Source organism: Coregonus lavaretus (assembly GCF_964263955.1).
Source record: "Coregonus lavaretus genome assembly, chromosome: 19".
Lineage (NCBI taxonomy): Eukaryota > Metazoa > Chordata > Actinopteri > Salmoniformes > Salmonidae > Coregonus > Coregonus lavaretus.
The window spans coordinates 27,615,296-27,639,758 of NC_140006.1; the positions used below are offsets into that span (position 1 = coordinate 27,615,296).

Below are 24,463 nucleotides of genomic sequence, written 5' to 3' on the forward strand. Positions count from 1 at the left end.
GATGTTTTTTTCCCCCTGTTCAGAGAAATTAGTAATTGAGGTCGCTTGCATTATTTACCATCAACCGGCCGTGATTGGGAGTCCCATAGGGCGGCACACAATTGGCCCAGCGTCGTCTGAGTTTGGCCGGTGTAGGCCGTCATTGTAAATAAGAATTTGTTGCCATAAAGGTAAAATAACTAAAAATAAATATAAACAGTCCAGAAATGTAATGGCATGGTGCCCCCATTGATTTTGTTATAATAAGAACATGGCATAAGCCATGGCAAAATGTGTAGAATTGCAGGAAATTAGCTTTAAAACAGCAACATTTTGGGGATGGTAAACCTTTTATGACAACTGATGCTTCCTCTCCTTCAGTTTCGAACTAAGCATGTAACTGTGTTGACAGATTGATCTACAAGTCATTTTGCATGCCTAACAACCCCAGGGAATATCAGTAGCCCAGTCAAAGTGCTCACTATGTCCAGCTTCGCGCGCTGACCAATGCGAGGTAGGCAGTCTGTTCCAGATCTTGCACATCCGCGCGGCACCTAAAGCATTCAAGTGTTAAAATGGCTTGCGTGATATTAGGCTTTATTAGTGGAGTGATGCCAAGAGTGTGCAAAGCTGTCATCAAGGCAAAGGGTGGCTATTTGAAGAATCTCAAATAGAAAATATATTTGGATTTGTTTAACACTTTTTTGGTTATTACATGATTCCATATGTGTTATTTCATAGTTTTGATGTCTTCACTATTATTCTACAATGTAGAAAACAGTAAAAATAAAGAAAAACCCTTGAATGAGTATGTGTGTCCAAACTTTTGACTGGTAGTGTATATTTTATTGGCTATGTCATAGCTCATTTGTAACGATAAATATTGTTACATTACTAGCTCAAACACTTAATCTGCAAAAATGACAAGTTCATTAGTGGGTGATGGTGATTTCAGGTGATAGATGCCTAGTCTCCTTTAAGGCTCAGATCAGGTGCCTACATAGTACATACATACAGTACATATTTTACACACAAACACAAACTCACTATATACATACATCATTTACACACGTCAGCTCAGACAGATCCTGCTCAGAGAGGCCCAGCTCTTGAGCACCATCAGAATGGAAAATTAATGTATTTATGCAACAAATATTAGTGCATCGAATCATATCGCATCGAATAGCATCGATTCATTCTCTAATCAAACCGCACCGAATCGTTTCAAACTAAAACATATTCCTGTGTCGTATCGGATATTGGGTACTATATTTATTGAATATTATCTGAATCCTAGAAATTAAAATGGCCCATTTGGGTGCAATCATTTAGCGTAATTTCTCAGAGATCAAATGCTATTTCAGGACAATCTGAGATGGTGGGGGTCAAAATCCTCATGCTTTTTAAGGTGGAACGACCTTACTAATAGCCTACAATAGTAAGAATTGCATTGAAATTACAATTCGTATATAATAATTCTAATTTATACCTCATCTCCAACACATGTAATATCAGAAAACGAAGATTCAGTGGTTTAAACTTATTTAAGCCTAATTCTAATTGTGATTATACAGAGTGTAGTCTCTTCTATTGTATGCACTTACGACAGAGGGGAGCTCTACCAAAAGCTGTGTGTGTGTGTGTGTGTGTGTGTGTGTGTGTGCGTGCGCATGGTAGGGAATAGCAAGAACTCCTGACCTCCCACTCTCACTCAACCATGTCTCCTGTGTCCCCACTCACATGAAAAGCATGCTGCTCTGTGTCATACATACTGGTCTCACTGCTGCTTCTTCCCCAGAATCTCCAACCAAGTAAATAGGGGTAAACGTCAATGTGGCATAATGCTTCATCACTGCATTGAACACAAAGTGCTTGGACACTAATCCTTTTTCAATAGGTGACTTTAGGCAAATGGAACAGTATTTAGTCAGATACACCCATCATTCTCCAGGCGCAGTGTGTTCGTGTGAGGAGGCGGTCTGGGAGTGGAGAGACGACAGAGTGATTCCTATGCAGGGATTTGGAGCCCCGTTGCCAGGTTTCTTCTCTCATCACCTCAGTGTCTGTTTGTGTGCTGTGCAATTCAATGCCTTTAATCTACGTGACTCTGGTGGATTAGGAATAAAGGCATGTGGAGGCACTGGGAGGGAAGGAAGGGAGCATGCTGGAGCCAGTCCTATCCTCTCCCTGGAGGCCAGCTGAGCCCGGTTGGTTCTGTTTGCCCCCAGACAGTCAATGGATCTGTATTTGCTTTAGTAATGTGGCTTTACTGTAAGTTTTAACGCAAACAGGGAGTCTGAATAGGGACTCATGATGAGCCACACGCTCACTCTTAAGTCTGAACTTGTCTTAATAATTACAGTTGAAGTTGGAAGTTTACATACACCTTACCCAAATACATTTAAACTCAGTGTTTCACAATTCCTGACAACTCAGCTGTTCACAATTCCTGACATTTAATCCTAGTAAAAATTCCCTGTTTTAAGTCAGTTAGGATCACCACTTTATTTTAAGAATGTGAAATGTCAGAATAATAGTAGAGAGAATGATTTATTTCAGCTTTTATTTCTTTCATCACATTCCCAGTGGGTCAAAAGTTTACATACACTCAATTAGTATTTGGTAGCATTGCCTTTAAACTGTTTAACTTGGGTCAAATGTTTCGAGTAGCCTTCCACAAGCTTCCCACAATAAGTTGGGTGAATTTTGGCCCATTCCTCCTGACAGAGCTGGTGTAACTGAGTCAGGTTTGTAGGCCTCCTTGCTCGCACACGCTTTTTCAGTTCTGCCCACACATTTTCTATAGGATTGAGGTCAGGGCATCGTGACGGCCACTCCAATACCTTGACTTTGTTGTCCTTAAGCCATTTTGCCACAACTTTGGAAGAATGCTTGGGGTCATTGTCCATTTGGAAGACCCATTTGCGACCAAGCTTTAACTTCCTGACTGATGTCTTGAGATGTTGCTTCAATATATCCACATCATTTTCTTTCCTCATGATGCCAACTATATTGTGAAGTGCACCAGTCCCTCCTGCAGCAAAGCACCCCCACAGCATGATGCTGCCACCCCCGTGCTTCACGGTTGGGATGGTGTTTGTCGGCTTGCAAGCCTTCCCCTTTTTCCTCCAAACATAACAATGGTCATTATGGCCAAACAGTTCTATTTTTGTTTCATCAGACCAGAGGACATTTCTCCAAAAAGTACGATCTTTGTCCCCATGTGCAGTTGCAAACCGTAGTCTGGCTTTTTTATGGCGGTTTTGGAGCAGTGGCTTCTTCCTTGCTGAGCGGCCTTTCAGGTTATGTCGATATAGGACTCGTTTTACTGTGGATATAGATACTTTTGTATCTGTTTCCTCCAGCATCTTCACAACGTCCTTTGCTGTTGTTCTGGGATTGATTTACACTTTTCGCACCAAAGTACGTTAATCTCTAGGAGACAGAATGCGTCTCCTTCCTGAGCGGTATGACGGCTACGTGGTCCAGGGTGTTTATACTTGCGTACTATTGTTTGTACAGATGAACGTGGTACCTTCTGAGGTCTTGTCTGATTTCTTTTGATTTTCCCATGATGTCAGGCAAAGAGGCACTGAGTTTGAAAGTAGGCCTTGAAATACATCCACAGGTACACCTACCAGAAGCTTCTAAAGCCATGACATCATTTTCTGGAATTTTCCAAGCTGTTTAAAGGCACAGTCAACTTATTGTATGTAAACTTCTGACCCACTGTAATTGTGATACAGTGTGTTAACAATTGTTGGAAAAATGACTTGTGTCATGCACAAAGTAGATGTCCTAACCAACTTGCCAAAACTATAGTTTGTTAACAAGAAATGTGTGGAGTGGTTGAAAAATGAGTTTTAATGACTCCAACCTAAGTGTATGTAAACTTCCGACTTCAACTGTATATAGTTACAATACCAACTAGTATAAAACCATAACAAAAATCATTGAATATCATCTAATTTTGACAACCAAAAAATAAAAAGAATATAGACCCCTCTGGGTCCCAGCGATCCCAGACCCAGATTCCCCACATGTATCCCTGTACGGGCTCCAGAATGCTACAGACCAGGGTGGGTTTCAGTGATCCGCTCAGTGCATTGGACAGCAACGGACTGCTTCTGACATCATCTGTTTGGAGAGCAGCGAGGGGAGGGGGAGGGAGGGGAATGGTTGGCGGGAAGGGATGGGGGAGGCAGGTTTTCAGCAGGTGAAATGAGGCCCTTCGCTTAGCCAGGGCCAGGAACGCACGGATCAGTGGTCGCCCAGCGGCACACAGGATCTCCTGCTTCAATAGCCTCGCTGACCTCAGTCTTTCCATACTGTGTCCAGGTGAAACATGGGGCGCCTGTCTTCTATAGGCTCATTCAGGGGCTAGTAGTACCCTCGCTCCCTCACTGGATGAACCACCCCCACCTCCCCCCTACCCACATGGCCCGGTAAAAATACTGACACACTGTGAGAACATTTGTGCAGGCATTTTTTCCCTTTCCTTCTTTGAAATAATCAGTCATCCGTAGAGCCTAAAGCTGACTCTGTGGCCCCCCAAATGTCAAAGCAATTAATCATTGATTCCACTTTATCTACGAGGTGCTCTACTATGAGACAGTGTTGACTTGGACTGTTGGACATACACTAATATGGTCTGTATTGATACACCTGTACAGTATATTGATACAAAGCCTATTCAAAATGTAATTAAAAGCGTATTGAAATCTCAAGTTTAGGGATGATACACTAAATTGTAATTAATGTTGAAAGTCAAATCTCAACTTGAAATCAGTTTATCCAACGCCAAGTCTTCTAGCAAATCTCCCATTGACTTCAATGCATGATTTACATCAAATTTCAAGTAATACACCCATAACTCAGTTAGGACGTATCCATCAGGTGCACCCACAGTAGATCCAGGCAATACGGTGGAAGAGAGAGCAGCCAATCTGGCTATGAGATCAACTGTCTATGTATGCGTCCCAAATTGCAGGGTGCCATTTGACCCACCTTGACTTTCTGCTGGATGTGTCTGAGGGCGTCTGCGGTGCCCATGTCAGCATCCTCCTGGATACACACCACGTCTAACTTCATCTTCACATCCAGCTTCATCTTGGGGTCTGTGCTGATCATCTTCTGCACCTCTTTGGTTGTGATGACAATTACCTCTATAGAGGACAAATAAAGACATTTAGAAAGACTAAACCCAGTCAAACAAAATGGGACAGATGACCATGACCGAACATATTAGACAATGTGCTTACACTTAAAATGGAAACCATGCTTGTGAGGTATTTTCTAAAGAGATTTATATACACAACGAGAACATTACAAGGAAGTCTTGTAAGGGAGTCTTGACTGTATAAATGTTTCATCCAAACTAGTTTGCTTACTGTTGCGTTATTTAGCCTTGTAAAATCTAATTGCAGGGCCTTACTAGTTGGCTTCTCACAGTAAGTACTGCCACACATGAAGTTACTATAGGGACTGGAAGGGCTCTGACTAGACTAAGTATTCCAGGTGGGATAGTACGTAAACTTTCGCTACATTATCTCCATTTGCAAACTCCCTATAGCCTATTTGTCTGCACTAATTAGTGAAACTGGACTCCTATTAACAACAATAGCAGTTAGCTTGAGCTTTTTTTGTAAGATAAAACCTCACTGTAGGCTACTTCAACACTAAGGATAATGAGGAACTCAAAAAAAAATCCCTCAAAAAACAACTCACTCCTAACCAGACACACCACACCTTCTAGAAGATTGATACTCCAGTGGAGGGCCCTGACGTACACTTTACTGAAGCACACAGGTGGCAAAGAACAGCTTTCCCAGACCACAGTGGATGGCTATGAAAGTTACAACTAGGCCGAAAGGAGTCCTATATCAAGCCCTGAGGCATATGATTAGAGGGGAAAATAGTAGTCTCTATAACAATCTGTCATTTATCCCCCAACAATTACCTTTGACTTATCATTACCCAAATGTAGCCTGACTGGTGAGGCCTGGCAGCAAACTGACCACAGCCTGGACCTATAAACACTGTAAATAGGTCTACAGTACCCATGCATTCACTTGGTCTTAACTGCAATGTTTAAGTATGTTAGCTAAACTCACGTACACCAAAAAACATGTTAGCTAGGCTATAGGCCAACTCCTCCTTATGTGAAACAAATACTATGTAACGCATCTAGGAGTAGGAGGCCATGGTATTGTAAAGGTGGTATATGCCCTTTTAGAAATAATGGCTCTGCAACTGAGAGCACTAGAGCAGTACTTTTTATTGACAGTCTCTAAGTGACATTTAATGGGCCATTGCTTACAAACTACTGATACTGCCCACACACATGCAACTCTTATTCTGAAAACGGGAAGCATCTACCAGTGAGGCTGTCTAACTGGTTGTTGTAGTACACAAAACCATGAAAAAATGTGCAACTGTAATACACCAAAGTGGGTTTGATTGGATCAAGCCATAAATGTAGAGAATATTACCTTCAAACCCCACTCTCTCCAGCAGGTTGAGGGGGTACCAGATGAGGGGCTTGTTCCCTACAGGTAGCAGAGGTTTGGGGGTGTTGTAGGTCAGGTCCATCATACGAGACCCACCACCAGCGGCCATCAATACCGCCTGCAGCTCCATCTGCTGTTATACACCTGGAACACACACACACACACACACACACACACACACACACACACACACACACACACACACACACACACACACACACACACACACACACACACACACACACACACACACGGGTCCAATTTATGTGACCACATCAACATGATTGTACTGATAACCAGACTTGCTCTCTTGTTGACACCATACAGTTAGCAAATTCTTGCATTATCCCAAAAACGTGATCCGGCCAAAGCAAGCACACAAATTGATTCAATACGTGCAAAAAGTAATACCAAATTGTCAGGTTATGACTCCTAGTAGTAGATTAAGCAAATCACATGCGTGACCTACCTGTTGGATAACGTCAACTGGTTTATTCAGCAGCAACACGCTTGTCACCCAAATGACAGCGCTGTACTGTCACTGTTTACAAGCTAGCTACCCAAGAGCTCTTAATCCTGAAAGGTTACACAGCCTCAACCGAGATATAAAATATCGTGATCTTATTATAATATGTAAAGACCTTCACCGATACGTTGTAATAACTTTTAGTCAAATAATAAAACAATATTAGAGACAGTTCGATAAACTGACTAGCGGAATGCAAGCTTGTATGATGACACTTTGCTACCATTGATGAAATCAGTCCGTGAGAAAACTAGAGCCGGTGTATATACAGTTCCTACCTGCAGTCATTGGTCAGAATATAACAATTCAGGATTTACACAGTAAAAAACAACGCTAGCGTCATTATCATTACCATCATCATCATCATAACCATCATCATCAAGATGTTTGTAGTTTGTTTTTGTGAGAATGAGATCACTTTTGGCTTTTTCACATTTCTGCTGTTTTACATTAGATCCTATCACAGATTTTTATCTAGGCTATCACCATGTTCATTTGCTATTTTGTTGACCTGCTCATTTGAAAACGTTGATGTTTTTAAATGTTTCTATTAAGTTTATTATCATGATTTTATCATTTAAAAAATCTATTTTTAGGAAAGGAAAGCTGAACATGTACTGTGTGTGTCTTTACATGGAGAGCATTCCTACAGATGTAGGATATTAATTGGAGCCAGTTTGCTACAGCAGGAAAATATTCCTGCAGCAAGACGAAATGTGAATGATTATGTGGATTATAATGAATGGACATTTTTCTAGGGGTTGATACATTTTTCGTAAGGGCAAATCCAGTCAGAATTTTCAAAGTAGAACTTTAGAATACTTTTTAAAACTCAAATACACTATACATTTGTATTTCCTGTAGTGCAGGACAATTCTCAGCAACAAAAGAGTGATCAAGTTAAGATCCTACATCTGTAAGGATTCACACCAGTAATTTCCAGGCCAGGCTGAGGCCCCCACCAGTGCAGATTACCAGCCACCCAGCTCCTCCAGACAGAGCCCAAACCCCAATTCACAGACCTCCGATGTAACAGCAAATTGAACGCTGGGAATGTGGCTTGGCTTTGTTTTCTCTGGACGGGAGATGAGCTTCATTGGTAGCTGCCTGTAGAGGAAACATTGGAATAACAGGACAGGCTGCTGCAGTTCACTCTGAAGAGAGGGAGAAAAAGGGAGAGAGGGAGAAAAAGAGTGAACACTAACAGACATTGCTGTTAAATGGACATTTCTTACCTCTCGTCCAGCACCTTTGCTGTTGTTCTTCATTTATACAGTGTAACTTTGTAAATGTTCAGTGACTTAACTATGAGAAAACATTTGAAACTCCTTCTGGTCACCTTGACATAGCGCTGCTCAGACACAAGAATGTTTACTGTGGTGAAAAACAGCTATTAGACCACCCGGATAATCATGTGTTGATGATGGGAGCAAAGTTTGCCAACTGGCATATAATGTAGTAGTCTACCTCCTCAATAGAGAGGTACACAACTGAACCACTGATATTTTGCCAACAAAATCCCATTTAACGATCACAAACAAATATTACTAGTACAGTATTAACATTTTTATCACAAGCTAAACACACATTTAATTTTAATGATATGGAAGGCATAAATAATTAGTTTATCCCTGAAAAATATTTTCAAAACCACCTTATGGTAGCCTATCAAAAAGGGACAGTTAACCTTGTTTCATCTTAAACTTTCAAGTGTTTAACTTTGACATGCAAATAAATTAAAAAAATATATAGTACAACTCTGCATAACATCCAAGTATGACTTTTTACTTTGTCTGAAATTTTATAAGAATCTGACCCTGATGATCCCATGAGAGGCTAACTTTGGACTGGCTGTGTAACTCAAAATGGGTGTAGAATACAGGAGCATGTATTCATCTGAGAGGGTATACAAGCCATGGACAAAAGATCTTCATTATTCAAACCTGGCTAACATGACATGCTCCTACAAAAAATGGCCCTTCCCATCAACCACCCTTTACTAGGTGTTTTCTACATGCAGGTGGCATCACTCGTCATAAAAAAGTGTTCTGGCTGAAATTAAGGCTGTCATAAAAGTCAACCCATAGCACTGACACTCTGTGAGATAACCCCCTTACCTTTTTACAACATGATCATGATATTCCACATGTCTGCCCCAAAACAAAAGGAGGTCCTGTTGATACACTATATACAAAAGTATGTGGACACCCCTTCAAATTAGTGGATTTGGCTATTTCAGCCACACCCGTTGCTGACAGGTGTATAAAATCAAGCACACAGCCATGCAATCTCCATAGACAAACATTGGCAGTAGAATGGCCTTACTGAAGAGCTCAGTGACTTTCAACGTGGCACCGTCATAGGATGCCACCTTTCCAACAAGTCAGTTTGTCAAATTTCTGCCATGCTAGAGCTGCCCCGGTCAACTGTAAGTGCTGTTATTGTGAAGTGGAAACGTCTATGAGCAACTCAGCCTTGATGTGGTAGGCTACACAAGCTCACAGAACGGAACCGGCAAGTGCTGAAGCGTGTAGCGCGTAAAAATCGTCTGTCCTCGGTTGCAACACTCACTACCAAGTTCCAAACTGAAGCTGGAAGCAACTTAGCACAAGAACTGTTCGTCGGGAGCTTCATGAAATGGGTTTCCATGGCCGAGCAGCTGCACACAAGCCTAAGATCACCAGGAGCAATGCCAAGCGTCAGCTGGAGTGGTGTAAAGCTTGCCGCCATTGGACTGTGGAGCAGTGGAAACACGTTCTTTGGAGTGATGAATCATGCTTCACCATCTGTCAGTCCGACAGATGAATCTGGGTTTGGCGGATGCCAGGAGAACGCTATCTGCCCGAATGCATAGTGCCAACTGTAAAGTTTGGTGGAGGAGGAATAATGGTTTGGGGCTGTTTTTCATGGTTCGGGCTAGGCCCCTTAGTTACAGTGAAGATAAATCTTAACACTACAGCATACAATGACATTCTAGATGATTCTGTGCTTCCAACTTTGTGGCAACATTTTGGGGAAGGCCCTTTCCAGTTTCAGCATGACAATGCCCCAGTGCACAAAGCGAGGTCCATACAGAAATTGTTTGTCGAGTTCGGTGTGGAAGAACTTGACTGGCCTGTACAGAGCCCTGACCTCAAACCCATCGAACACCTTTGGGATGAATTGGAACACCGACTGAGAGCCAGGCCTAATCGCCCAACATCAGTGCCCGACCTCACTAATGCGCTTGTGGCTGAATGGAAACAAGTCCCCACAGCAATGTTCCAGCATCTAGTGGAAAGCCTTCCCAGAAGAGTGGAGGCTGTTATAGCAGCAAAGGGGGGACCAACTCCAAACTAATGCCCATGATTTTGGAAGGAGATGTTCGACGAGCAGGTGTCCACATACTTTTGGTCATGTAATGTAACTTATATTAATGTGACTAGTAGAACATGTGTTTTTCAGTATTCTGGCACAAAGTACAGACCAAGGAAGTGTCTTAAAATGGTAAATTAATGTTTATAAAAGGTATTATAAGACCATGCTATTTTCTTGCTGTGCTATACCTCCAAAACAAATGTGAGTGCTTTGAAAATATCAGATATGTTTTTTATATGGTTATCCAATAGACACCCTGGATGCAGGGCAATGATTCCAAGACTGATTGGAATGACCCCATGACTGACTGATTTAATAACTTATTTCCAAAAGTTAGATCTACTATGTTGGCATACTGTGCAACTTGAGAGTATTAGTATTTTCTTACAGATCAATTTCAACCTCTACACACAGACTCCACACATGGCATTCTATTTTCAGAAAGTACAAGAAAAAAAACTTGTCACTAATAAGATTTGTCTTTCATCTTTCTGTGGGAAATTAGTTAGATGCAAAATTATGGAAATGCAGATGCAAGACTTCACAACTTCATAACCCATTGCAAATCCACTGAGCCCTGGATCATGACAATCAAAGACTGACCATTTTGTCAATCAAAGGTATTGATGTAAATAACTATTTTAGGGTCATAATGAGAATAAAGAGATAGAGAAAAGGCCCTGCCTGAACCAGAAGGCTGCCACAGACTTGAAGCTCTACTGTGATTTCCTCTGATTTCCTTTTCCTAGCTGTAGCAGCTCTTGTAAATCATTCCCAATTCCCTTAAACAAGCCAGTTGGATTGGGTTGGGTTATATCATAAACATTCACCGGCCAGACCACCCAGGGAGTGTGTCTTGGGCACGACCGCCGCCTCCCTCTGAGTTGCAGTGCGGCCGAAGCACAACATGCTCAGTGTGGTTTGTGTTTGCGCCACTTCCAGGGCCAGTGCTGGGGCCCCAGCTGCCATGGAAACAAAAACAGGCCCATTCACGGTCATCCACCGATGACATAGATAAACATACTATCTGAGCCTGTCTGTTTGTCCCACACATTTCAGATTTTTTTCTCCTACAGGAAGCAGCGAAAGGACGTCATTCACAGGATTTCCTGACATGATAGCATAGTACAAAGCATGAGATTCTTGTTGGGACAAGTTGAATAGTATGAAAACACTTTTATCATCTGCCTGAAAGATTAAGGATTAAGGGAAAAGTGATGACGTGATATGTAGGTTAACTATATAAAACTCTTGAATTCTTCAGAAAAAGGTGGTGTATTTAAAATAAACATTTAATGATATTGATCAATTGTTTATGAATGTAGAAAGAATTTCCAAGAGATAAAGGGTAAAGAAAACAATTTGTATTTTATTTTTCACTTGCATACTCTAATTCTAGAGCCTGAAACAAGACAATTTCCATTCCAAGACATGGTAATCATGGAGTTTATACTGTTATTAATACGTTTAAGGCATATCTGCTCCAGCACTATAGCTTACCCCTCCAGCACCGTGGAGTGTTTTGACAGTTTGGAAAAATCTTTGACTGCCTTCTCAGAATGCCTCACTCGACATCCAGTAAACTTCGATTGATTTCAGTCAACTTCAAACATGCTGTAAACTTCAAAAGTCAAACTTTCAGTAAACATTCGAACTTTTTAATTTCTCTGAATAGGTTTATTGTCATGCAATGTGGTTACATTGCTATCTATTATACTCTGATTTGGGATTATGAGAAATGAGAGGAAACTCTTTGAAACAGTGAAACTAGCCATTGACACAATCCTTTAGCTTACGTGTATCATATTTTCTAGCGGTTGGTAATTATAATTACTGTAATTGCAATGATCTGCTTCATAAAACATTATTCTCGTATACATTCTTTTCACATTTACGTAGGCAAAGCACCATTGACCTCAACATGAAAAGGTCCAAGACACAGGTGGTAGACACAGGAAATATCTCGACTGCATGGTTTTGATGAGCCAAAGCAATAAACAGTGGGCAACTCCCTGCCGGAAGGGTCTGGCATGTCTGTGCGCTGTGCTGTGTGAGTGCTGAGTGCATGTGTCAAGTCTGTGACTGTTTTACACATTTCTGGCATTGTTCATATTTCTACTGCTTAATGATTCCCATAACTCCGGGCAGCTTGTAGTTTGGCTAGTTTGGTATAAAAAGGACCAGTGGATGAAGAGATAGGAGTTTACTCTACTGTAGGCCTAGATTTACAGTAAAAGTCCCAACCAAACAGGGATGAGGGAGAACGGGGGGGTATGTTGTGGGTTTTATAATCGTATGAAAACATGAAGGTTGTTCCTTGGTCGTGCCAACAGAAATTCCCCTCCTCTGGCACCAATTGTGGTTTATACAGCAACATCTACAGTATGTACCTAAAACATAAGCACATCATCACCCTTTATAGTTGATCCTATAGGAGGTTGATTGAGTGTGTGATTCTGTGCTTCTTTGTGTATGTGTGCGTGTGTGTTTATGCGTGCAGACATCTGTGTGTGGTACAGGCCATGTTGGTGACAGCCCTAACTCTACTGGGGCCTGTTTTTGGGGGGTGCCCAGCGAGGCAAAGCCACAAGAGTGCAAACAGCACCCTACCCAGACCCTCTGATCTCTGTGTGTGTCTCCTCTCCTCTGGCTGTGTCCGCCCAGCAGGCCTCTGTCTGTCTGTCTGTCCGTCTGTGAGGTCCTTTAACCACCATGATCCCCTTAGCCTCCCCACACTGCAGACAGCCACAGCTCCACTGGGTATCCCCATGCACACACACACAGTGGTCAGCCAGAGGCATTCTGGGGCAGAATCCACACTGACTCACTCATTACATGTCGCTGACTGTCCTCCTGTTACACAGCATATGTTCCATCTCTCTTTTGGGCTGAGTCCCAAATGGCACGCTATTCCCTAATCAGTACACTACTTGGGCTCTGGTCAAAAGTAGTGCACTATATAGGGAATAGGGAGCCATTTGGGATGGGCCCCATGTCCATTATTCTGCCTGCCTGGGTCCCTCTGCTCTGTGGTCTGGCATGTGGCCTTGAGCTGGCCAGAAACATTCACATCGTCATTACAGATGAAGGGAAGCAGTACATCTAGGCCTCGGGCTAAAGGGGAGGATATAAAAGTCTGGAATCAGGTCCAGTAACATGCTGTGATTTATCCCCGGATTATCCCTGGATCTTGTCGTGATGTGCGTTTTGTCCTATATTTTTAGTTTTAATCCCAGCCCCCGTCCTCGCAGGAGGCCTTTTGCCTTTCGGTAGGCCGTCATTGTAAATAAGAACTTGTTCTTAACTGACTTGCCTAGTTACATAAAGGTGAAATAAAATAAACGTGAAGGAGAGTGATTTGTGATTTGACTGATGTTGAAATGTCTTGGAGAGTGTATAGTTGTAGAATAACTATTATGCGTTAATCTAAAGTGTTGTTCATGCCATGATATGTTTATCGAAAAGGATCAGGGGAGAGAATTACTGAGATAAATATGTAATGTTCACAATCATGCTGATTATGAGATCCATCTCAATTTTTATAAAAGCGCTACTATATTCAGTGGTAGTACATTACTGTGAGCCCGGTAACTTGACTGAATTAAAGATGGCACCCAAACACATACATTATATGAGTTAGGCCTTACTTAAATACTGAATAATTCCCAGACTAAGAGGGAGGTACGCTGGCACACATCCCCCTGAAGAGAAAGACTTGTCATCGAGACAGATATCCAGCTGTCTTAATCACAGCTTTAGTGAGAACATTACTCACCGGGCTTTGGGCTAATTTGGCCATGCACAGTAATTCGGCAAAAAATTCCTCTGTTTCCCTGAAGTGTCTGCCAGGCTTGCAGTGAAGTCGGAAGCAGCACTGTGGCTTTGGCTTAGCACTGTGTGAGGTCCTCCTCCACCTTCACAGGGTGAGCAGTCTGCTGGCAGAACAAACATGGGTGGGACTACACCATATACAACCATGCTCAAATCACACACTCTGATTTCATTAAACAGAGGAAGGAGGCCAACAGAGCAGGGCCTGGGCTGAGTCATGGACCTTGCATCTCTCTCTCTCTCTCTCTCTCTCTCTCTCTTTTGCTCTCTCTCAAAAACATAAACACAACATGTAAAGTGTTGGTTTCATGAGCTGAAATAAACAAAAATCTTATTTCTCTCAAATTTTGTGCACAAATTTGTTTACATCCCTGTTGGTGAGCATTTCTCCTTTGCCTAGATAATTCAGCCACCTGACAGGTGTGGTATATAAAGAAGCTGATTAAACAGCATGATCATTACACAGGTGCACCTTGTGCTAGGGAACAATAAAAGGCCAGTTTTGTCACACAACACAATGCCACAGACGTCTCAAGTTTTGAGGGAGCATGCAATTGGCATGCTGATTGCAGGAAGGTCCACCAGAGCTGTTGCCAGATAATTTAATTTTAATTTCTCTACCATAAGCCGCCTCCAAAGTTGTTTTAGATAATTTGGCAGTTTGTCCAACTGGCCTCACAAATGCAGACCACGTGTAACCATACCAGCCCAGGACCTCCACATCCAGCTTCTTCACTTGCGGGATCGTCTGAGACCAGCCACCAGGCCTGCTGATGAAACTGTGGGTTTGCACAACCAAAGAACTTCTGCACAAACTGTCAGAAACCATCTCAGGGAAGCTTATCTGTGTACTCGTCTTCCTCACCAGGGTCTTGACCTGACTGTATTTCGACGTTGTAACCGACTTCAGTGTGCAAATGCTCACCTTTGATGGCCACTGGCATGCTGGAGAAGTGTGCTCTTCACGGATTAATCCTGGTTTCAACTGTACCGGGCAGATGGCATGTATGGTGTCGTATGGGCTTATGGTTTGCTGATGCCAACATTGTGAACAGTGTGCCCCATGGTGGCAGTGGGGTTATGGTATGGGCAGGAATAAGCTATGGACAACGAACACAATTGCATTTTATTGATGGCAATTTGAATGCAAAGAGATACCCTGAAGAGATCCTTAGGCCCATTGTCGTGCCATTCATCCGCTGCTATCACCTCATGTTTCAGAATGATAATGCACGGCCCCATGTCGCAAGGATCTATCCACAATTCCTGGAAGATGAAAATGTCCCAGTTCTTCAATGGCCTACATACTCACCAGATATGACACCCATTGAGCATGTTTGGGATGCTCTGGATCAACGTGTACGACACCGTATTCCAGTTCCCGCCAATATCTAGCCACTTCGCACAGCCATTGAAGAGGAGTAGGACAACATTTCACAGGCCACAATCAACAGCCTCCTATGCGAAGGAGATGTCACGTTGCATGAGGCAAATGGTGGTCACACCAGATACTGACTGGTTTTCTGATCCATGCCCCTACTTTTTTTTAAGGTACACTACAATACCAAAAGTGTGTATACACCTGCTCATTACAAAATCATGGGCATTAAAATGGAGTTGGTCCACCCTTTGCTGCTATAACAGCATCCACTCTTCTGGGAAGGCTTTCCACTAGATGTTGGAACATTGCTGCGGGGACTTGCATCCATTCAGCCACAAGAGCATTTGTGAGGTCGGGCACTGATGTTGGGAGACTAGGCCTAGCTCGCAGTCGGCGTTCGAATTCATCCCAAAGGTGTTCGATGGGGTTGAGGTCAGGGCATGCTGAAACAGGAAAGGGCCTTCCCCAAACTGTTGCCACAAAGTTGGAAACACAGAATCACCTAGAATGTAATTGTATGCTGTAGCATTAAGATTTCCCTTCACTGGAGATAAGGGGCCTAGACTGAACCATGAAAGACAGCTCCAGACCATTATTCCTCCTCCACCAAACGTTACGATTGGCAGTATGCATTCAGGCAGGTAGAGTTCTCCTGGCATCCGCCAAACCCAGATTCGTCTGTCAGACTGCCAGATGGTGAAGCGTGATTCATCACTCCAGAGAACGCATTTCCACTGCTCCAGAGTCCAATGGCGGCGAGCTTTACACCACTTCAGCTGACGCTTGGCATTGCTCCTGGTGATCTTAGGCTTGTGTTTGGCTGCTCGGCCATGGAAACCCATTTCATTAAGCTCCAGAAGAACAGTTCTTGTGACGTTGCTTCCAGAGGCAGTTTGGAACTCGGTGGTGAGTGTTGCAACCGAGGACAGACGATTTTTATGCGCAACACGCTTCAGCACTCGGCGGTCCTGTTCTGTGAGCTTGTGTGGCCTACCACTTCGCGGCTGAGCCGCTGTTGCTCCTAGACGTTTCCACTTCATAATAATAGCACTTACAGTTGACCGGGGCAGCTCTATAAGCGCAGAAATTTGATGAACTGACTTGTTGGAAAGGTGCCACGTTGAAAGTCACTAAGCTTTTCAGTAAGGCCATTCTACTGCCAATGTTTGTCTATGGAGAGTGCATGGCTGTGTGCTTGATTTTATACACCTGTCAGCAATGGGTGTGGCTGAAATAGCAGAATCAACTAATTTGAAGGGGTGTCCACATACTTTTGTATATATTGTGTATGTGACCAACAGATGCATATCTGTATTCCCAGTCATGTGAAATCCATAGATTAGGGCCTAATGAATTTATTTCAATTGACCGATTTCCTTATATGAACTGTAATTGTTGCATGTTGCGTTTATATTTTTGTTCAGTGTAGATTAAGAAAAGCATTATTACGTTAAGCCGTGCAGTAACTCAAATCATCAATATGCCTGGGTTACATGTTACAGTGTAACGCAAGACAAGACACAAAAATGGCCGCAAATGGTGGGGAGTTGTCGTGTTCCTCAGAAATCCCTTGAAAATTAACAGCCAATAGGTCGCTATGCCTGGTTTTCACATTTAAACATATCCAGACTTTGGACAACACATCCAAAATATTTACATTTATTGGTCATGTTTTATCCCTTACTACGGTGTATGGTGTATGTGTAGTTACACTTTCCTTTAAGACATGTTCTTTTCTGTTGAAATAAATGTTTATAGCATTCCAAACATTTTGTGTGAGAGTATGTGTGGTCCTGTCAGCACCTAGTGTGGTGTAATGTGGGCAAGGTGTGTGTGTGTGTGTGTGGGTGGGTGGATGCATATGTGCATGCATTTGTGTGTGTGTGTGTGTGTGTGTGCACACATTTGTCTGTGTGCGATGTGGCTATCTCTGCAGGAACACCCATGGCTAGCTAAGGCCACGTGAGATTGTTGAAATGGAGTAACAACTCAAGCAGATACAAACAAGCAGAGCTCCACCCTGGCTGTTCCTTCACCACCAGAGCTGTTTGAATGTAAACAGGCATAGCTGCAGATCTGATCTGTGCCCCAAATGGCACCCTATTCCCTATGTAGTGCAGTACTTTTGACCAGGGTAGTGCACTACATAGGGAATAGGGTGCCATTTGAGATGTAGTACTGCATCAGGACCTGCTGGAGCCACAGGGGCCCCTGAGACTACTAGGGTCACAACCCTGACACCTTTTGGTTCACCACTCACCAGATACTCTCAAACACATCATGTTACAGATGTAGGATCTTAATTTGAGCCAGTTTGATACAGCAGGAAAATAATCCTGAAGCAACAGGAAATGTGAATTATTATGGAGATTATAGTTAATGGACATTTTGTGTAGGGGTTGATCAATTTTTCTATAGGGTAAATCAAGTCAAGTCTGACATTTTAAAGAGGAAATTACAAACTATAGAAGCATTTTTAAACCTTGAATACAAACAACAAGTTTGAATTTCCTGCCATGCAGGAAATTCTCAGCAACAAGAGTGATCAAATTAAGATCCTACATCTGTATTATCATAAGACAATTTTATATTGCAGCATGCATTTAACATTTACCTTACCTGAAAACATTCAAAGAATTGAACATGTTGAAGAAACAATGTTTGACTTATTAGATTGCACGGTTATTTAAATTCAATTTTCCACAAGGTAATAGGGTTTCACTCCAAATAAAATGGTCTCACACCATAAAAATAATTATGCTATCACTATTGTAAATGCATTCTCTACTAAGTGATACTGCAGCATGTTTCAGCATTTGCTAATTTCCCCATAGGACTGTAACTCCAAGCACCATCAAATGTGTGGAAATAATTGTATTAAGAGGCCTATATAAAAGTAAACAACACCCCTTATTCACTTATTATTATTTATATATATACTTAGATCTGATTTGAGAATTAGATTTGACTCTCTGTAACAGCTCCCCCTTGTGGTAATTATGGGGAATTTCTGGATTCATACTTAATCTCGGTCAGTGAGACGGGGCTGTTACGTTACCATTTAAACCCCATAAGATCAGAAGCAAACAGGTAGCTCCCTGTACCCTGCCCTGATTCTGTCTGCCTCCCTCCTACCCCCCTCCAGCCTGAAGGGATGAGATTTCCTGCCTGCTGTGGCTGGTAGCAGCTTCCGCTGGCTCTGGGAAATCAGTTGAACTGGAGGCATCCTGTGAATCCCAGAATGGGAGTAAATCATCCTTAACTAGCCCCCTCACACACCACACTGCACCCAGGCCAGAAAACCAGCCACGTGTTTCGCTTCTCCAGTCATGTGTGTGCGTCTGTGTGTGCGTCTCCACTCCGTGTGTGTGCGTGCGTTTGTGTGCGTGCATTTGTGCGTGTGCTAGCATACGTACGTGTGTGTGGGTGCGCGCACGTGTGTGTGTGTGCAGCTGGATCCATCTTTCTCTCCAAACCTCTAGAACAATATTCCCCCTCCTACACAAAACTATTTCACAGAAAACAGGGAGACTTTTAAATAGGGGGTCTGACAGTCGGCCTAATGGAGACAGTAGTTACGTCCCAATTGGCACCCTATTCCCTACATAGTGCACTACTTTTGACCTGAGCCTTAGTATTCCCTCCTAGTCCAGATGTCCTGGTCCCATCATACAGTGAAGGTAACTTCACACACAGCAGGGATAAATAACACACATTTGACGTGAAGACACTTTTAGTAGGTTTCATAAGACACCAGTCATCCCGATTGTTCCCACAGTGCTGTATTTAAAGATGGTTGTTTGGAGGTACTGACGCTCATATACAGTACTGTAACATCCCTAGTCCTTGCCGATGACAAGCATACCCATAACATGATGCAGCCATCACTAGGCGGCTTCCACCCGGTTACGTAACCCTGCACCTTAGAGGCTGCTGCCCCATATACATAGACTTGAAATCACTGGCCACTTTAATAATGGAACACTAGTCACTCTAATAATGTTTACATATTTTTGCTTTACTCATCTCATATGTACAGTTGAAGTCGGAAGTTTACATACAGTGGGGAAAAAAATTATTTAGTCAGCCACCAATTGTGCAAGTTCTCCCACTTAAAAAGATGAGAGAGGCCTGTAATTTTCATCATAGGTACACGTCAACTATGATTTTTAATGAATTTATTTGCAAATTATGGTGGAAAATAAGTATTTGGTCACCTACAAACAAGCAAGATTTCTGGCTCTCACAGACCTGTAACTTCTTCTTTAAGAGGCTCCTCTGTCCTCCACTCGTTACCTGTATTAATGGCACCTGTTTGAACTTGTTATCAGTATAAAAGACACCTGTCCACAACCTCAAACAGTCACACTCCAAACTCCACTATGGCCAAGACCAAAGAGATGTCAAAGGACACCAGAAACAAAATTGTAGACCTGCACCAGGCTGGGAAGACTGAATTTGCAATAGGTAAGCAGCTTGGTTTGAAGAAATCAACTGTGCTAGCAATTATTAGGAAATGGAAGACATACAGGACCACTGATAATCTCCCTCGATCTGGGGCTCCACGCAAGATCTCACCCCGCGGGGTCAAAATGATCACAAGAACGGTGAGCAAAAATCCCAGAACCACACGGGGGGACCAAGTGAATGACCTGCAGAGAGATGGGACCAAAGTAACAAACACACTACGCCGCCAGGGACTCAAATCCTGCAGTGCCAGATGTGTCCCCCTGCTTAAGCCAGTACATGTCCAGGCCCGTCTGAAGTTTGCTAGAGTGCATTTGGATGATCCAGAAGAGGATTGGGAGAATGTCATATGGTCAGATGAAACCAAAATATAACTTTTTGGTAAAAACTCAACTCGTCGTGTTTGGAGGACAAATAATGCTGAGTTGCATCCAAAGAACACCATACTTACTGTGAAGCATGGGGGTGGAAACATCATGCTTTGGGGCTGTTTTTCTGCAAAGGGACCAGGACGACTGATCCGTGTAAAGGAAAGAATGAATGGGGCCATGTATCGTGAGATTTTGAGTGAAAACCTCCTTCCATCAGCAAGGGCATTGAAGATGAAACGTGGCTGGGTCTTTCAGCATGACAATGATCCCAAACACACCGCCCGGGCAACGAAGGAGTGGCTTCGTAAGAAGCATTTCAAGGTCCTGGAGTGGCCTAGCCAGTCTCCAGATCTCAACCCCATAGAAAATCTTTGGAGGGAGTTGAACATCCGTGTTGCCCAGCGAAAGCCCCAAAACATCACTGCTCTAGAGGAGATCTGCATGGAGGAATGGGCCAAAATACCAGCAACAGTGTGTGAAAACCTTGTGAAGACTTACAGAAAACGTTTGACCTGTGTCATTGCCAACAAAGGGTATATAACAAAGTATTGAGAAACTTTTGTTATTGACCAAATACTTATTTTCCACCATAATTTGCAAATAAATTCATTAAAAATCCTACAATGTGATTTTCTGGATTTTATTTTCTCATTTTGTCTGTCATAGTTGACGTGTACCTATGATGAAAATTACAGGCCTCTCTCATCTTTTTAAGTTGGAGAACTTGCACAATTGGTGGCTGACTAAATAAAGGTCCTGTTGTTCTGGGATTGATTTGCACTTTTCGCACAAAAGTACGTTCATCTCTAGGAGACAGAACGTATCTCTTTCCTGAGCGGTATGACAGCTGCGCGGTCCCATGGTGTTTATACTTGCGTACTATTGTTTGTACAGATGAACGTGGTACCTTCAAGCGTTTGGAAATTGCTCCCAAGGATGAACCAGACTTGTGGAGGTCTACAATATTTTTTTACTGAGGTCTTGTCTGATTTCTTTTGATTTTCCCATGATGTCAAGCAAAGAGGCACTGAGTTTGAAGGTAGGCATTGAAATACATCCACAGGTACACCTCCAATTGACTCAAATGATGTCAATTAGTCTACCAGAAGCTTCTAAAGCCATGACATCATTTTCTGGAATTTTCAAAGCTGTTTAAAGGCAGTCAACTTAGTGTATGTAAACTTCTGACCCACTGGAATTGTGATACAGTGAATTATAAGTGTAATAATCTGTCTGTAAACAATTGTTGGAAAAATTACTTGTGTCATGCACAAAGTAGATGTCCTAACCGACTTGCCAAAACTATAGTTTGTTAACAAGACATTTGTGGAGTGGTTGAAAAATGAGTTTTAATGACTCCAACCTAAGTGTATGTAAACTTCCAACTTCAACTGTATATACTGTATTCTATTCTACTGTATTTTAGTCTATGCCACTCCGACATTGCTCATCCTAATATTTCTAATATTTCTATATCCCTTAATTCCATTATTTTACTTTTAAGTTATGTGTTTTGTGTGTATTGTTGTGAATTGTTAGATATACTGCACTGTTGCAGCTAGAAACACAAGCATTTCACTACACCCGCAATAACATCTGCTAAACATGTGTATGTGACAAATACAATCGGATTTGACCATGCTTGAAAATATGAAGAGCGGTACTCAGTGATGTTTTGTGTTTGATTTGCCCCAAACATAACACTTTGTATTCAGGACATAAAGCTAATTTATTTGGCACTCAGAACATGATTTCACTTTGTTTTCTACGTCCAGATCCATGTTAGGCCACCAGATGTAAGATCTGGCTAAACTTTTCATCCGGGAGGCACCCGGGTGAGCCTCATGGACCTCATCCATGACTTGTACGCGGCCAGGGGGTGGAACAACCACTCTGGACCCCCAGAGTATGCAGCCATCCTGCACACTCAGCTCAGTTTTGGGCTTTGCATAAGGTCTTAGTCCATCATCCTCTATGACAGGAGGCCAACCCTGCATAAGGAATCTTTTCACTTGGGCCAGGATAGGATCCCGGTCTGTCCACTATTTGATCTGTTTGGCATTCACAGGTGAGTTTGACAATCTCTCCATTAGGAAAATGTGTTTGCGTTAGCATTGTCCTTCCCCGCTCTATACACGATAGTGTACTGGAAAGCTGACAGTGTGAGGGCCCAGCGCTGTATCCTTGCTGAAGCCATGGGAGGAATGCATCTTGATTCACTGAAAAGGCTCATCAGTGGTTTGTGGTCAGTGCATATGGTGAAATGACGACCGTAGAGGTACTGATGAAAGCATTTCACAGCAAAGACTAGGGCCAGACCTTCCTTGTCTAACTGTGAATAACCCTTCTCAGCATCTCGTACAACGCTGTGTGCTACTCCTTTCACAGAACAGCGCAAACTGGCTCTAACCAGAATAGAAAGAGGAGTGGGAGGCCCCGGTGCACAACTGAGCAAGAGGACAAATACATTAAAGTGTCTAGTTTGAGAAACAGACGCCTCACAGGTCCTCAACTGGCAGCTTCATTAAATATGACCCGCAAAACACCAGTGTCAACGTCAACAGTGAAGAGGCGACTCTGGGATGCTGACCTTCTAGGTAGAGTTACAAAGAAAAAAACATATTTCAGACTGGCCAATAAAAATAAAAGATTAAGATGGGCAAAAGAACACAGACACTGGACAGAGGAAGATTGGAAAAAAGTGTTATGGACAGACGAATCGATGTTTGAGGTGTTCGGATCACAAAGAAGAACATTTGTGAGATGCAGACCAAATGAAAAGATGCTGGAGGAGTGCTTGATGCCATCTGTCAAGCATGGTGGAGGCAATGTGATGGTCTGGGGGTGCTTTGGTGGTGGTAAAGTGGGAGATTTGTACAGGGTAAAAGGGATCTTGAAGAAGGAAGGCTATCACTCCATTTTGCAACACCATGCCATACCCTGTACACAACGCTTGATTGGAGCCAATTTCATCTTACAACAGGACAATGACCCAAAGCACAGCTCCAAACTATGCAATAACTATTTAGGGAAGAAGCAGTCAGCTGGTATTCTCTCTATAATGGAGTGGCCAGCACAGTCACCAGATCTCAACCCTATTGAGCTGTTGTGGGAGCAGCTTGACCGTATGGTACGTAAGAAGTGCCCATCAAGCCAATCCAATTTGTGGAAGGTGCTTCAGGAAGCATGGGGTGAAATCTCTTCAGATTACCTCAACAAATTGACAACTAGAATGCCAAAGGTCTGTAAGGCTGTAATTGCTGCAAATGGAGGATTCTTTGACGAAAGCAAAGTTTGAAGGACACAATTATTATTTCAATTAAAAATCATTATTTCCAACCTTGTCAATGAACACATTTCCTATTCAAACTCATTTCATGTATGTTTTCATGGAAAACAAAGACATTTCTAAGTGACCCCAAACTTTTGAACGGTACTGTACATAGAGAAGGACACTCAACTTGTACTGCACTGACTTAGATGACTGATGATTGGTTAAAATAAATGGATAATAAGACAATAGTCGGAGCTGTATTGTTAGATTTCAGTGAAGCCTTTGATGTTATTGATCATAAATTGTTATTGAAAAAACTCACTCGCTATGGCTTTACATCACCTACCATCACATGGAGAGTTATTTATCCAATAGAACTCAGAGAGTGTTCTTCAATTGTCACGGATTCAGCCGAGGCTGCTCCTCCTCCTTGCTCGGGCAGGCTTCGGCGTTCGTCGTCACCGGAGTACTAGCTGCCACCGATCTATGTTTCTGTGTTCTACTTGTCTTGTCTTGATTGTTCAGACCTGTTTCCCATTATCATTGATCACTGCCCTATTTAACCCTCTGGCTCCCACTGTATGTTGTGCGTGTTTGTTCATGTTTTGGTTGTCGTTAGTGTGCGGGTTTGTTCCTCCCTGCGTGGAGGTTTTGTTCATTCATTTACCTACGAGTAAAGTACGCTTTTTTTCGATTAGCTCTGTGTCCTGCGCCTGACTTCGTCTACCGCATTACACTGACGCCTTGACAGAAACACGCACCAAAATA

General features: G+C 42.6%; 1 protein-coding gene across 2 annotated transcripts in view; it reads right to left on the bottom strand.

Annotated features, from left to right (window-relative positions):
- Positions 1–7,251, bottom strand: part of LOC311147150 (translation initiation factor eIF2B subunit gamma-like) — a 44,477-nt gene extending 37,226 nt beyond the window's left edge. Inside the window, exons 1-3 of one of the 2 annotated variants that reach the window (XM_084183783.1) lie at positions 6,958–7,251; positions 6,471–6,632; positions 4,987–5,144 (exon numbers count right to left, since the gene is read on the bottom strand). In XM_084183783.1, coding sequence (XP_084039909.1) covers positions 4,987–5,144; positions 6,471–6,618 — 306 coding nt within the window. In that variant the 5' untranslated portion in view covers positions 6,619–6,632; positions 6,958–7,251. The remainder of the gene's footprint in view (positions 1–4,986; positions 5,145–6,470; positions 6,633–6,957) is intronic. The other variant, XM_084183784.1, reaches the window with a different exon arrangement.
- Positions 7,252–24,463: the final 17,212 nt, after the last annotated feature.